This window comes from Caretta caretta, chromosome 13, assembly GCF_965140235.1.
Source record: "Caretta caretta isolate rCarCar2 chromosome 13, rCarCar1.hap1, whole genome shotgun sequence".
Lineage (NCBI taxonomy): Eukaryota > Metazoa > Chordata > Testudines > Cheloniidae > Caretta > Caretta caretta.
The window spans coordinates 41,836,074-41,853,197 of NC_134218.1; the positions used below are offsets into that span (position 1 = coordinate 41,836,074).

Sequence of the window (17,124 nt, forward strand, 5' to 3'; positions counted from 1 at the left end):
TTTTGCAGTGTAGACGTACCCTTAGGAGGCTAAATTCCATTTTCAAATGAGATTTAGCACCAGATTTTTAAAGTCATTTCGACTCCTTAGTGGGATTTTCAAAAGCATCTGGTTTCATAAAACTGACTGATTTCAATGGGAGTTAGGTGCTTCTGGAAATGCATCTGGGCTCCTATCTGCAGCTTTAGGTGCCGAACCACCTTTGAAAATCTGGCCCTCAATATCTTCAGTGCCTTTGAAATTTTCACCCTTAAATTTCTTTCTTTTCTTCACCACCTCTACAATAATGAAAAAAACCCAAACAGTTTCTTTGTTTACCTTCCCAACAGACTGTGATACTCACTGGGAATCACCGAGAGCACCATCCCCTTTCCAAAGATCAACCTGTTTGCATCATACACCCTGTGAGACAACCCCGTACAAATATCCTCTTACGTCCCAGCTACAAGCAAGGGAATGCCAACTGCCTATTATCATGTGTACATACATCTATCCATTTATCCCAATACACACCCATCCAGCTAGCTCTTATCACCATAGATATGAGCATGAACTCTGGGGAATGAATAGAAAGTTATTTTACTAGCTGAACATTTCAGGCCGATATTTCAAGGGACCTTAAGGAGTTGTGCCCAGCTTCATGGAAATTGAAAGGGATTTGGGCATGTAGCTCTCTTATGCTGCTTTGAAATTCCCTGTCCTGATTTCAACACACATAAGTAAGTCAACTTAGGATAGCAACAACTGGAGTGAAAATATATTTCAGATCAATCAAAACCAACCAAATATACAAGTTTTAAAGAATCCCCAAAGAATCCTTTGACACCTTATTGTGTTATAAAAGCAGAATGGCTGGTTTTAACACCAATACTCCCTGGGGTTCACAGTTAACCTGGTTCCTTTCCCAAAGGTTAGCTTTCCAGCTGTCCCACTATACACACACTGCTGTGAGCTTCATCACAAACCCACTAGACCCAAGGGTGCTGATTCAGGTCTTCCTCCAGTTCAAACTCTTACCACAAATGATGTTACGCTGGATTTAGGCCCAGTATTTTTAAGAAACTTTGTGAAACAGAGATAGATGGATGGACACACAGACTGGAAAATAGGTACATACTTGGTTGAACGGATAACTTTGTCCCCACCCCAAATTGGAGTTTTCTTGCATCGCTACTCACCCAGTGCTACGAAGCCTAACAATAATACCAGCTGCTGCTTGCTTGTCATATGGACCTCTGGCCCGCTCAATGCTCATTCCCCACACTAAGAACTGGAAGCTCCATTGATTCAGGCTGGGCTTTCTGTACTCAGATCCCACTGAAATTTAATGAGACCTAGGGGTCAAACTCCCTTAGATGACTTGAAGAAGCCCAGCCACGTATAGGTGCCAAACACTTCTACAGAGATCTTTTCCTTGGGACTGGGTTTTAATTTATGGTATCTCTTAAACTGCTTCTCGGTCATTTCTGAATTGAAAGAGAGAGACACCTACTTGGAGTTACAGTAACTGTAGTTCCACCTCCAAAGATCATCTTCCCCCAGCCAGAACCATCATACACACAATACTCATTCCCTTTGCAAGAACTCCTTTGCCCTTCCTCTCCTGATGTCATTCATTAACAAAGGAGAGATTCTCAAAGGCACAAGAGGTCGGCTGGGTATCCTACTCCTATTGATAGTCAAGGCAATTTGGGTGCTTTTGCTCCCACTCTATTTGTGCTCATCAGCATTTCTTGCCCCTTCCTCTTATGTATCTGGACTTGTTAACCTAGGAGGTCCCTTCCAGTCCTACGTCTTATGTTCCTATGATCCTGGCCATCACTAAAAATTGGAGATTGTGCTGTGTGGACCACCGGTCTGACCCAGTCCGGTAAACCCTGTATCATTATTAGAGATGGTCATGAATTTTTCAACTACATGTTTTTTTTGTTAAAAAAATGCCAATTCATTGCAACCAAAACTGTTCATAAAACTGGATTAGTTTTGATGAATTTCCTGGCTTGAAAAAAAATGTGGAGGAAAAGTTATAAAATTGTCTGAACATTTTGTTTTGACATTTTCAAAATGAAAAATTCCAGTTTTCCAGGTCAAACTGAAATTAATTTATTAGGCGCATGAGACTTTAAAAAAAAGAGGTGTGTGGAGATCAAAATCGAAATGAAATGTTTTGAAAGTACTGAAACAAATTTTTGAGTGAGTTAAACCAGGAAAAAAAAATCCGTTTTTTGGTTTATGAATACTTTTGAGATTTTGCCTTTTCATCCTGATTGGAAATGGAGAAAAAAATTAAACTCTTCAAAATATTCATGGGATGGGAATACTGTTTCCTACATTATCGGTAGGTAATTATCACTGAAACACATTTTCTCACAAGTCTTTCCCAGATTAGAAACAAGACGTAATTTTTTAACAGTGAGAGCAATTAACCGTTGGAAGAGTTTACTAAGGGCTGTGGTGGATTCTCCAGCACTGACAATTTTTAAATCAGGATTGGATGGTTTTCTGAAAATAACTGCTCTAGGAATTATTTTGGGGAAGATTTGTGGCCCGTGTTATCCAGGAGTGCAGATTAGATGATCACAATGGTCCCTTCTGGCTTTGGAATCTATGAATCCATGACTTCTGCCTACAGAAATCAATTAAGCTGATCAATAATCACTGGTAACATGTTATAAAAAATATTTCAGATCTGGTAATGGTGCCTTAACATTCCTGATTTTAAACAAAGAATCTGCCAAGGTATTTATATGAAATCCAATATGGGAGTCGCGATTCCTATTAATTATATGTGGAAAGTGCTCGGATACTACAGGGATGGACAGCAGGATAAAACCATGATCGGGAGAAAGGGAATGTGGGAGGAAAGGATACAGAGAAAAAGTCACGTACTTGGTTGAACTGATAACTTCGTCCCCAGCCCAAACTGGAGTTTTCTCGCATTGTTATCACACAGTATTATGCAGCTTAACAATAATAGTAGCGATGGCTATTTGTAGTTGGGGTTCCATGCACTGAGGCTGGGTTTTCAGTGAAGTTTGTGGAACCCAGATCCCAGAGAAATTCAAAGACAGCTGTGTATCTAACTCCTTAGACTACTTTAAAAATCCCAGCAATCTACAGGTGCCAAACATTTCCATATAGATCTTTCCCTTCTTTTTGGGTAGAGTTGGTCAATTTTGTTTCATCCACTCATTCTTTCCTTTGCTGACAAATGGCTTAATGGCCAAAATGAATTTTGGATGAAATTTTCCATTTGTCTGACAAAAAAAAACAAAAAAAAAACCCAGAAACTGTTGTGTTTTTTGTTTGTTTTTGTTTTTGGGTTTTTTTGTAACTTTTGAGTTTTCAGTAAAACAGTTCAATTTTTGGTTTTCAAAAGCTGTAAAATTTTATGGAAAGCTGAAAATGATTTTTGACTCATGGATTTTGTTTTATGGGGGTTTTGTTTTGTATCTGGGGAGAGAGAAATTTAGAAAAAAATGAACATTTTTCATAATTTCCTGTGAAAAATACTTTACACTCTTTGACCATCTCTACACTGAGCTTAGATTACTCCAACTCATCAATCATTTCTTGGTCATTTCTGAATTAAATTGATGAGTCAGCTACTTGGAGTTACAGTCAACACTCTTCCACTTCCAGAGGTTGGCTTCCCCCATCCAAAACTTCCATCCACACAATACACATCCCCTTTACCAGAACCCTTTTGGGCTCTCTCTCTCTCCTGCTCCCTACCCTCCTTTTGATGGGTTGGGTGCCCAAGGAAGAGGAAGGCTGGTCCAATGATTAAGGTGTTGATGTGATATTTGAGAGACCTGGCTTTGATTTCCCACTCTATTACAGATTTCTTATGTGACATTAGTGGGACCTAGGCCCTGAATCCCATTGACATATATCTGCTTTTCTCATATTTATTTCATCCCATTTCTCTTGTGTGTACTCCCTTGTTGGACACAATTTTTTTCAGACGATAAAGAGGTAAAGATTTTTGTTTAGGATGGGATTTTCAAAGGGCCATAAGGGATTTAGGCACCCTAATTCAGTGAGGGATGGTGCCATAGCTACGGCTTTGGGTTGTTTTGCAGTGTCCTAGCCATCAGTGATATCTTGTGACAATGAGTTCCAGAGGATTATTAATACATTAAGACACTGAGAGTTTCAAAGCAAAGACCCCATAGTGTCCTGGGTGCCCAATTCTTGATAAAATGAATGGGAGTTAGACAGTGGAATACATTAAGCAGCTTCAAAAAAAATCCCACCTCATACATATATCTAACTCACCATTAAATTATTAGTAGTAGCAAATATACTTACTTGGCAATACAGTCAGTCTAGTCCCTGATCCAAAGTCATATTTATAGCCTTGATTAGCACAGTATCATAGCCCTTTACTTAAACCTGTAGGGTTGGATCTTCAGCTGGTGAAATTTTCACAGCTCTCTTGACTTCAATGGAAGTCCCCTGATTTACACCAGATGGAGATCTGAGCCCATTGGCTTCAATGAAGCTATGGACAATTTACACCCACTATGGAATCTGATTCCATAACTTTAAATTGAATTCTACTTAATCTCTGAGGGTTGGACTTCAAATGGAGACAAGCCACCTACTTGGCTGGATGAAGACTTTGGTTCCCGCTCCGAAGATCAGTTTACCAGCACTTGACCCGGTAGTCACACAATGCTTAGGGCCTTTACTGAAACCTTCCAGCCTGATCACTTCTTCTGTCCATGACTCCTTCTCTCCTGTTTCATTTATCACCCTTCTTTTCCATACAGTGCTCTAGGTCTCAACAAAAGGGATCAAATCAGGGCTTAAATTCATCCAGAGCTGTTCGGAGCACAGTGCCAGTAAATATTGTTAACCCCCTTGGAGTTTTCATAGCATGTTGGTGGAGGAGCATGAGGGGAGCTCCAGGAAATATTCTATGAGAATAGAAACCCTGGATCAAATGATAAAAGTTTCATGTGGTTCCTTCACCTTATTTTTGCCTATATCTGTGAGGAAAAAAAATAATTTGTGCAGCTTTGAAAACAGCACACTTTCAGGGTGTCCACTCTCAGGAGTCCCTTATTAAAATGATTTAATATTACTTCCACACACTCCTCCCCGGATCTTAGCACAACTGACTAGCTTTCATGCCAAGATATTTTTTTCAACATTTGCAAAATTTGGCTTTAAACACAAATGTAACTGCTGCTTTGACTCTTGAGGAGACAATGGTTTCTCCAGATTCTCATATTGTCTGCATCACCATAGTCTCTGAGCATCTCCTCCAAACTAATAACTCATCTTCCAGTCTCCTCACCTTTCCTTTCTGGAGGTTTATGGTTTGTTTTAAAGCAGAAGTTCATTCCTTGCATAATTCCTTGCTCTTATGTCTCACAGGAAAAGATACATGGATTCAAAACACGTCCATAGATTCAAAGGATGAGATTAGCAAAGCTACCTGAGGGATCTGACCATCAGGAGGGTTTGAAAATCACATCCCTTGATTTCAAGGTCAGAAGGGACCATTCTGGTCAGCTACTCTGACATCCTGAATAACACAGGCTGGAGACTTTCACCCAACGATTCCTATAACTTCTGGTGTTTTTTTAAAAAAGACATCCAGTCATGATTAAAAACTCCACACAATGGAGAATCCACCACAGCCTTGGGAAGCTGCTCCCATAATGAATCACCTTCACTGTTAAAGAGCTGCATCTTATTTCCACTTCAAAGTTTTTCTAACTTCAGCATCCAGCCCCTGCAACTTGTTACAACTTTGCCTGCTGGAAGGAAGAACCCATGTAGGAAAGGGTAGAAAAAGATCCAGTTGATGGGAGTCAAAGACAAATTCAGCCAAGAAACAAGTCAAAAAGACACTCAAAATATGAGTGCTAGGCTGTGAACTTCTCACTCAGGCTGGTGACCAATTACTATACATGAAAATAACTCATCAATGTGAGTAAAGGCTCTGCTCTATGGCCTTTACTGAGTATAGATATATTTTGCCAAAATGACCAACTGTCTTTCTTTCCCCTGCCACTACTCAGTCCAAAGAAGGAAAAAACTTACTTGGTTTAACAACGACCATGGTCCCAGCTCCAAAGATTAATTTGTTATTAGTCCCATAATCCCACAGTGTTTGCCACCTTTACAAGAAGTTCTACAGAGCTTCCTGAAGGGTGGGCACTTACAAATGGGTTCCCTGAGCTATTCCTGGCCAGGTTATTCCATAATTTTCCACCATGATTTTCCCTCAGCCATTCTCTGAAGCATTTGGTAATGATTGGAGACAGAAACCTGGGATGAGGGGATTCTTGTTCTGACCCTTCTGTTCCTATTTTTCCTTACAGTGTCAGTAAATATTCACCTAAGTCCTAAAAGAATGAAAAATGTAATAGTAAAGAGAAAAGGAGTACTTGTGGCACCTTAGAGACTAACCAATTGGTTAGTCTCTAAGGTGCCACAAGTACTCCTTTTCTTTTTGCGAATACAGACTAACACGGCTGTTCCTCTGAAACCTGTCAATAGTAAAGAGACTTAATAGAGTTGAGCAGTCAGATACGATAATCACAGGCACAGTATAAAAGCGAGAGAAAGAAAGAGAGAGAGAGATTTTCTAGAGGGAAGGACAGCAAGACATACAGAGCGAGAGAGAAGAAATCAGAATATAGAGAAAGAAATATAGAAAGACAGAACAGAAAGAAAAAAAATGATTCTATGAAGGGAAGGATGGATATCTAGATAGATTCCAAGACCAGAAGGGGACCACTGTGACCATTTAGTCTGACCTGTTGTGTAACACAGACCAGAGAACTGCCCCGCAATAATTCCTAGAGCAGAAGTTGAATGGCCTGTGTTACACAGGAGGTCAGACTCAGTGATCACAATGGTCCCTTCTAGCCTTGGAATCTACGAGTCTATCTATCTATCCTTCCTTTCTGGAAATCTTTTGTTCTCTCTGTATTTCTTTCCCTCTCTTTTGGAGGGAAGAATGGATGGGTACATAGATGGATGGATAGATTCATGGATAGATGGATATGTGACCCTAGAAACAGGACTGAGCTTCCAAGACCAAAACGTATTTTAAGGCAAAGAAATTACATACGAAGGAAGGCAACTTACTTGGTCTGACAGACAACTTCGTGCCAGAGCCAAAGTTGAGCTTGAAGCTCCCCGAATCAGTATTCACACAGCATTTCCTGCCATCACAAAAACCCTGCAAAGTTCTTGGCCCCTTTCCCTAGACATGGGCAAGAGACATGATAGCAAATCCCAAAGCTCTAACTAGAATCCCTTTGTCTAGGAATTGCAAGGACAGGATTGAGGGACACTGGCAGAGCTGGGGAGAGAGGGGAAAATCCCAGGTCTAGGATAGCAGAAAGCTGTGGGTTGGGATTGAGGAGCATCCGCAGAACTGGAAGGGGAGCCCAAGGCTTGGATAGCAAAGGGTTGTGGGTCAGAAATGAGGGGCATCAGAAAAAACTTCTGTGAGGGAGAAATTCAGTTCTGTCCAGCCCTGAGTGATTCTCCAGTTCCCACAATGTATTAAAAATAGACATCCTCAGAAACTCAGAAATTCAACTAAAACCATGAGTACGGCACTTACTGGGTACAACAAGGAGCCCTGTCCCACTCCCAAAGGTGACTTTACCAGCGCCAACATTCACACAGTGTTTCCCACTGCAACAAAAACCCTGACAGCATTGACTAGGAACTAACCTCCCTAAGCCAGAATTGGGGAGGAAGGTGCTCCACCTCAGGCAACGTTTCCAATTATATTTGACATGGATACCAAATGGGATATTGAAAGGAACCTAAAGGAAGAGAGCCCCCAAATCCCCTGGGCTCCTTTGAAAATCCAATCACAAGAACATATGTAGGTAAATAAATAGCTCTGCAGTGTGTGAAGTAGAGTGGTCCAGGTGCTAGCCAAAGCACTTGGGAAATCCAGATTCAAATCCCTCCTCTGCCATGGACAATTCCTGTCACTTTGGGCACGTCACGTGTACTCTCTGTGCCTCAGTCTCCCATCTGTGAAATGGGGACATTATTTCCCTACCTCACAATGGTGTTGTGTGGCTACATACACTAAATTCATAGACTCCAAGGCCAGAAGGGACCACTATGATCATCTGGTCTGTCCCGCCTGTATAACACAGGGCCAGAGACCTGCCCCCAAATAATTCCTAGAGCGGCTCTTTTAGCAAACCATCCAATCTTGATTTGATGGAGAATCCACCATGACACTTGGTAAACTGTTCCAGTGGTTAACTGCTCTCACTGTTTAAAATTGACGCCTTATTTCCAATTTGATTATGTCTGGCTTCAACTTCCAGACATTGAATCGTGTTAGACCTTTCTCTGCTAGACTGAAGAGCCCACTACTGAATATTTGTCCCCCACATAGGTACTTACAAACTGTAAGGAAGTGACCCCTGAACCTTCTCTTTGTTAAGTTAAATAGATTGAGCTCATGTCTACCACTATAAGGTGGGTTTTCTAATTCTTTAATCGTTCTTGTGGCTCTTCTCTGCAATCTCTCCAATGTACCAACCTCCTTCAAGAGCATGTTTTCTGCTGTACCTTATTTTGTTAGGGGAGCTGGTCTAAGCCGTAGCATCGTAAGCACTCCACTGGAGGAATGTGCTGGTACGGCTATATCAATACAGTGATGCTAGTTAACCTTGTCTAGTGTAAACTAGGTTTAACACCTCCATAAAATCCTCTGCTGCTCTCATCAGGTCCTTAATGACCAAACGCTCATTTTTAACTGAGGAAACTTTTAAACGGAAAGGCAGAGCACTTACTTGGTCTAACAGACAGTTCAGACCCAGAGCCAATGATTAACCCGTATCCCCTTGTGCCAATGTTCACACAACGTTTCCCATCATCACAAAAACCCTGCAAATCACTGGGCAGAACTCAGCACCTAAAGGATGGTGATAGGATCCCCAAAACCAGAAACTGTGTTTGGAGGACTGAGTAACTTCAGTGTAGCCGGGGTGTCTCCCACATCCATTAACAAAAATAATCACTCCCCAAACATATCAAAAATGGACATTCTCAGAAACTCACAATTCAGCTAATGCCCATCACCGTGACACAGCCAGGGGACTTACCAGGTTTAACAAGGAGCCTTGTCCCACTCCCAAAGTTGAGCTTATAAGTACCATCATTCACACAGTGCTTCCCACTGCAACAAAAACCCTAGCCAAGAGAATGGTGTCTGCCCCCATGGAACTGACACCCGTGGGCCAGGAATCTAGGGGCACAATGCTTCAGCCACTATCCACCCCATAGGCAACACACCCCGCGGTGCCCTTGAAAAATCGACTCATCAAAATGATACATAGATGGATGGATATATAATATCTACCTATATCTAAACACTAATGCAGCAATAAAATCAGCAGCTAATTTCAAGAGGGCCTTGAAGACCAAAAAGACCCTTGTGCCACAGAAGAAGTACCCATGAAGGCAGAGAACTTACTTGGTCTAACAGACAATTTGGTCCCCGAGCCAAAGTCGAGCCCATATCCCCCTGTGCCAGCAGTCACACAACATTTCCCTCCACAACAAAAACCGCAGCAAATCACTTGGCAAAGTTGAGCACCTCAAGGCCAGCAATATGATTCTGAAAACCAGGAATTTAAGGAGGAAATATTTGTTTGTAGGATTGAGTTGCATGTGTTGGCCAGGGAGCCCAGGGCTGGAATAGCAGGGGGCTATGGGTCAGGATTGAGGGATACTGGCAGATCGCAAGGAGGAGCCTAAAGGGATAGGGAGGCGGCGGGTCAGAATTAAGGGGCATTGGAAGAGTTGGATGTGGTGTGAAGATCCCAGCAGTGGGGGTTGTGAATCAGGACAGACGGGCATTAGCTATTGTGTTGGGAGGTACAATACCAGGACCATTCTGGGTCTGCGCTGAGGAACGTTCTGAGAGCTGTTCATAATGTCCACCTTCAGCAGGGTGGAATCCAAATTGAACTTTCTCACTCTCTTTTTCCTGGACACAAATTTCAGCCTCACAGTTAAAAGGAAAACACCTTTAAAAGCCCAAGCTGCAGCCCGGTTTTCCACTGGGAAAATTTGGGTTTCTGCCAAGTAGGAATGAAAATCAGCTACACTTACGGGGCTTCACAAGAAGTCTCGTCCCACCTCCCAAGGTGAGTGTGCTGCCGTAGTTCACACAGTGTTTTCCACCCCAACAAAAACGTAAGAGCTGTTCCTTGTGCAAACAGAGCTCTTCAGGATGGATTAGCCAATACATCCTAGCCTAGTGTTGATATTGTTCCATATAACGGACCAGATCCTCAGCTGCTATAAATCAGTGCAATGCCATTGATGCCAAAGATGTTACCCCAATATACAGTAGCTGGATGTATTTTGTCTGTCTACATCTCCCTGATTGTATTTAATAATTGTAGGTTACAGTCGGGGTTCTGAGACTCAGGACTCCTGGGTTCTATCCCCAGGTGCGAGAAAGGAATCCAGTCTAGTGACTTAAAAGGGGAGGGTTAGGACCCTGGACTCCTGGGTTCTAGTCACACCTCTGGGATGTGAGGAGAGTTTTAGTGTGAAGGGGCTCTAAATTAGGGTTTCTAAATTCCGTCCTTAGTTTTGGGTTGAATTATGGGGTGCAGCGGCAAGAGAAGCATGGGCTGGGAGTCCAGACACTTGGGTTCTAGCCCCTGTTCAGAGGGAGGAGAGCTGTCCTGAAGATTAGAGCAAGGGACCGGGAATCAGGATGCATGGATTGAGTTCCCTGCTCTGGGAGATAGTGGGGTCTAGTGTGCTAGAGTAGGGCGGAGAGCTGGGAGTCAGGACACCTGGGTTCTATCCCCAGCTTGGACAGGGGAGTGGAATCTAGTGGTCGCTCATGGAGTCTGAAATGTTTCTGCTCTTAGTTAAACATAATTATGTGCAATGGGAGAGATTTTTGAATGATACAAAAGGCAGGTGCCTAATGCCCATGGACTTAGATAGGAACAGCATTGCCCTTTGTGCCTTGTCCCTTTGTGAACTTCAGCAAAACCAACATATTTTCATTAAAAAAAAAAGATTTTGTCACAATTGCATTTTCTGATGGAAAAACTGTTTTGATGAAAAATTTCTAGCCAGCCCTGCTTCAGAGGCCATACAGCAGGAGAAATTAAGGACAGGAACTTACTTGGAATGACAACCAGTCTAGTTCCTCTTCCAAACACTGGCTTGTCGTACCCGCTTGTAGTCCCACAGTGTTCTCTGCCATGACAAAAATCTATCTACTGCAGAGGCCAGGGGGCCATGTTGACAAAAACATGTCAAATTGCAATGGTGGCTAATATTGAAGTCTAAATTGCTAGGCCAGGTGCTCAGTCTAGGGTAAATTGATGCAATGTCATTGAAGTTAATGGAGTTGAGGCTCTGGCTTTGTGTGTTTGGTTGGACAATTACATTGTCTAAAATGGATATGTGAAAAGGAGTGGCCACATGGGTGAGTCATCTAACTATGGATCAGAAAAAGGCAGAATTCTACTCCGGGAAGCATTGTGACTTTTTTTCCTGCTCAGATATGACAGTGATCAGTGACCCTATAAGAAGATTAGATACATACTCCACCACTTTTCAAATCCTTTCTGCCCCTTTTGTGTTTCTCTTAATTTCTCAGTCCTTCTGCTCTTATATTTTATCACTTTAATAAAAGGGAATTATGCCTCATTTCCAAAGGGAATCGATAGGGAGTTAAGTGCCTAATTCTCATTGGCTTTCATAGATTCTGAGGTCAGAAAGGACCACTGTGATCATCTAGTCTGACCGCCTGCAGAACACAGGCCAGAGAAATTCCCCCAAAATATTCCAGTTGGAACTAACCTATACCTATGAGAACTGGAGGTCCAATTCCTTGAGATGTTTTTTGAAAATCCCACATAACGTTCCAAATACTTACTTGGCTTTACAATTAGTTGTGTCCCAGATCCAAAGATGAGCTTGAAGTCATTGTTACCCACAGTGATAAAGCCCACGGCAAAAAGACTCACCTCTAGTCTTAAAAAACATTGATGCTGATATTTTCAAAGCTACCCAAGAGATTCCAAGGCCCATTTCCAATCATACAAATTAGTCTTTCAAATCCATTAGATATTTACCAGCATATCTTGGATATTATCACCTACCAGGTTCCACAGTCAATTTCGTCCCCCTCCCAAAGATCAATTTCCAACTTGCTACTGAAGACACACAATGACACATCCAATAACAAAAACAAAGCGCATTATTACTGTGCAGCAGCATCTCTTTGAATTTATGTCTCTTGGGATGTACACATGAATTTTAGCTTCAAAGAAGGTTCCAAAAGAAAAAAGTATAGTCCAGTATCTCAACCCATAACAGAGTGATCGATTGACCTACCTACCTACCTATTACAGTATCTGAGCCCTTCTTAGATTTTCACTTATTTCAACTATATTGTATTCTACAAACTCTAAGGAATCAAGTCCATTTTCTTCTGGGAGACAGATACTTATTTAAAATAATAACTATAATACTTTTGTGCTGTCCTGTCCACAACTATGCATTCAATTAAAATACTAAAGAAAAACGACTTACTGGGTGTTACAGAGAGTTTTGTTCCCTTCCCAAATATGAGCTTTGTGTTGCCTGTTCCATAATTCCCACAGCAACACACAGCCTTACAATAACCATGCACAGGGGACCAAGCCCTTTGCTCCACAGTGGAAGACTTGTTACATCCCCATTTTTGTTCACAAAAGGCATGATCCAAGGGCCATCGGGATCTTTGGAAAGAATCTCATTGGCTTTAATTGCTTTTAGATCAGGCCCATTGGAGAGAAGGGGGAAACTTACCATGTAACATTATTAATAATTTTATTTCCATAGTGAAATTGAGGATTGGTCCATAAACTCGTTGGTGCTATATCCCCAACCTGATAGATCATCTTGAAAACTGCAGGACAGAAGTTATGTTAAAACATAGAATTTCTATCTTTCTAACTGCTTGTCTATCTATCTACATAGATATATTTAGCTATATATCTGTATAGCACTCTATCCCCCACCTAGCTAGCTAGCTATCAGATAATCTAGATATATTTAGCGCTCTATCCCCACACATATCTATCTATCTATCTATCTATCTATCTATCCAAATTGTGAGATTGCCTCTAAAGACTCTGATTCTGAACGTGATTCAGATATATTACATTATACACACTGTGCAGTACAAAACCACTTACTTGGTTTTACAGACAGTTTGGTACCCGTCCCAAAGATGCTGCTTCCCCCATAGTTCCCACAGCAGTACACAGCCTTACAAGAACTGTATATGGGAGAGAGGGAACCTATTCCTCCACAGAGAAAGGCTGTCTACCTTTCCATCTTTGCTGCTATAGCACAGAAGACTGAGGGCCCAGGGATTAGGAATTGCTTTCTTCCCCTAATAAAACTAAGTTTAGGCCCATACAACAATTATTGCCATATCCCCCAACCGATTATAAATTCAGTGTTATGGACATAACTCTTCCCTTAGCTTTGTCACAATGAAGTGAAGTCCTAAGTGAATATATACAGAAGGATCTCTGTCTTTTTGTCCATCCCGCTCTCGCTCTCTGTGCTCACTCATTATCCATCAATACATCTCGGCAATGATGCAAAGACCATCATGACAGTATCTGAGCAGCTCTGGAAATTCCTAGCTCATGCATGTATATATTGCATTTGTAGAAACTCTATTAATGCCACACCACTTACTTGGTTTGACAGAGAGTTTTGTTCCCTTTCCAAAAATTAGTTTAGCGCTGTATCCTCCAGAATCCCCACAGCAGCTCATAGCTTTACAAGAACCACACAGCAAGAAAAAAGATCCTTTTCCTGTCCAGTGGAAGACTCCCTACACTTCCATCCTTCGTCACATAATACGGGAGGGTTAAGGATCTAGCACCAGAAGTTTTAAAGGTGTTTAGGTAGATGGAGATGGGCACCTAGTGGGAGTTTCAATACAGCCTACTTGCCTAATTCAAAGGTAGTTGGGTACCGAGGTGCTTTTGGAAAGATGCCCTATCTGTTGGGAAATTTTGAAAAAAATTCATTTCCCCCAAATTTTCCTCATTTGCTTTTTTTAGTTTTATGTTGCAAAAACTAAAACTAGACAGGGTTCAGAGTAGCAGCCGTGTTAGTCTGTATCCGCAAAAAGAACAGGAGGACTTGTGGCACCTTAGAGACTAACAAATGTATTTGAGCATGAGCTTTCGTGAGCATGCATCCAATGAAGTGAGCTGTAGCTCACGAAAGCTTATGGTCAAATAAATTGGTTAGTCTCTAAGGTGCCACAAGTTCTCCTGTTCTTAAAACTAGACAGTTATGATTTTCAAAAACCAATTTCCACAACAAACATCAGTTTGGGGGGGAATTATTGGATCCAGTGTCTAGGGAGTCCAGACACTCCCTGCTCAAGTCCCTGCTCAGAGAAAGGGGTGCTGTCTAGAAAGTTAGCGCAAGGATGCTTGGGTTAAATTCCCTGCTCTGGGAGGATAGTGGGGTCTAGTGGGTTAGAGAAGAGAGGTGGGCTGGGAGTCAGGACACCTGGGTTCTATCCCTAGCTTGGGATAGGGGAGTGGAGTCTAGTGGTTGCTCACGTGCCCAAAATGTTTCTGCTCTCAGTTAAACATAATTAGGTGCAATGAGGGAGATTCTTTGAATGCAGGCAGGTGCCCAATGCCCGTGGACTTAGATGGGAACCATATTGCCCTTTGTGCCTTGTCCCTCTCTGTGCATAAGATCAACCTAATAAAATAAACCCCCAGTTCAACCAACTCTCTGAAAGTCAAATTCACTTTATTAAAAAATGGTTCTCCATTAAAAAACTAAAACCACTTACTTGGCCTCACAGTCAGTCTCGTTCCTTTCCCAAAAGTCACTTTATCGTTCCCAGTACTCACACAGCAATTTGCACCATGACGAAAACACCAGCTGCCACTCTAAGGAGTTTAGCACTCTGTGAATCTATTTATGCCTAGAGTTTCCTCAACAGGAGTCAATTTTAAATCAGAAGTAAAGTTATTGTAAATTGGCTTAGCTTCTATGACTTGGAGGGAATTCTGTTGGTTTACGCCAGCTGAGAATCCGGCCCATTGTTTTATCTGAGATACATTTTGTTCTTGGATAAAATACAATATGGGCCAATTCCTCAACTGGTAAATCAACCCAGCTCCCTTGAAGCCCATGGTGCCGTGGGCCATATTTTTTAAGATATTAGATGCCTAAAAATGCAGATGTACACCTGGTGGGCTTTTCAAAAGAGCCTACGCTCCTAATTCCCCTGAAATCAGTGAGAGTTAGGTGCCTAGACTCTTTTGTAAATGGCATTGCATGACTGTCTGCTCTTACAGGCACCTAAATACCTTTAAAAATTGGCCCTATGTTCATAGACACCAGCTGAGAAGCTGACTTGCTTTTACTGTTTGGAGAAACACATTAGGTAGCCTTATTAGCACTTGTTTTAAGTTTAACTTCAAACTGTTCAAAAGAGAGACTTTTTTGTTTTTTACATAATGTATAGTCCATTGCCAGCGAGACACTGTTGAGACCAAGAACTGTGCTTCCAGGATTCAAGAAAGGACTGGACGTTCATATGGATAATGAAACCTCCAGAGTTACATTAGAGAGGACCAAAAAATAGATGGGATACAGCCCCGCCCTGGAATATTTAGAGTGGGGTTTTAGAAATTAAGGGGCTTTGGCCATCCCATGAAACTCTGAAAATTGCATTTGGTCAGATTGCAGTTATCTGAGTGATGGTAATGTTCCTTTGGAGCCTTAATCTATGTACCAAGATCACAAAACAGTATCCACACCAAACTATTCAGTTAAGCACAGTGTTTTCATTCAACGAACTTCTTCAGTTTTTCTGATGTATCTGAAAAAGCACTGTGAGATATCCTGAAATATCATTTATTTTTACCCTCCAAAAATTGAGTGAAAGGAAAAGCACTTACTAGGTTTTATCAGTAGCTGAGTTCCACCTCCAAAGACAGGTTTGTACGCATCATTAGTCACACGGCATGTCCCACCATAACAAAAACTTCAAAATTTTAATTTTTTGGAAAAAGACAGCTTTCCCTGGGCGGGCGGGGGAGGGGGGAAGAGTGATGTTTCCACACTGTATCTTAGAAATTAGGGTTTGTTGTTGTTATCACAGCAGTACTTTCCAGCACTATTCGGGAACCAGTAGGGAACCTGTGGTGCGAGGTGCTGTACAAACACCCGACAGAAAGACAATCCTGTCCCATGGTGCTTACAATCTAAGTATAAGATGAGGGAGACACAGACACTCCAACAGCGAAGCACAAGGAGGCAATGAGACCATATTCCAAACCATCTCTGGTATTTGGCTAAGCACTTTTATCCAAAATACTTGGGTGACTTTGGAAATATCATTTTAACTGTTAAACTATCCCCCAGACAATCAGATCTTCACTTCTTGTGCAGAGGATCAATGCAAGGCCAATAAGCCATGTTAGTGCCACGTTAGCCCGGAGTCACAACTCTTGTGCTGGCCCTCTCTGCACAAAGGTGAATTTTGCCATTACAGATTTGCCGTCCTTGGAGGAGAAAAGATATTACAAATGATGTGTGCTTAAGACTAGAGCTGGTTGGAAAGATTTTTCAAAAACCCCTTCCTGAATTGGGATGAAAAGCCAGTTTTTCAAAAAAAAATTGTGAAATGTAATTCCAAAAAATTATTCATTTTGGGTCATTCAAAAGATTTTGGTTTTGACCTTTTATGTTTAGTTTTTCATATATGAAATAAAGTAAACAAAATTAAAAAGTTTCATAATGAAAAATCAAAAAGGGACACTGTAACATTGCTTAATTTTTCTAATAGTTTTTCATAGAGGCCAACACACTGTCATGAAAAAGTTGGTTTTCTCTAAATCACATTTTCTGACGGAAAAACTGTTTTGATGATAATTTTCCAACCAACCCTGCTTCAGAGGCCATACAGCAGGAGAAATTAAGGATGGGAACTTACTTGGAATGACAACCAGTCTAGTTCCTCTTCCAAACACTGGCTTACTGTACCCACTTGTAGTCCCACAGTGTTCTCTGCCCTGACAAAAATCTATCCACTGCAGA

The 17,124-nt window shown here is 41.5% G+C and overlaps 1 gene segment (V, D, J or C); it reads right to left on the reverse strand.

Annotated features, from left to right (window-relative positions):
- Nucleotides 1–13,834, reverse strand: part of LOC125628999 (M1-specific T cell receptor alpha chain-like) — a 47,853-nt gene extending 34,019 nt beyond the window's left edge. Inside the window, 1 exon segment of the C gene segment in view lies at nucleotides 13,741–13,834. Coding sequence covers nucleotides 13,741–13,819 — 79 coding nt within the window.
- Between the last annotated feature and the right edge of the window lie 3,290 nt (nucleotides 13,835–17,124).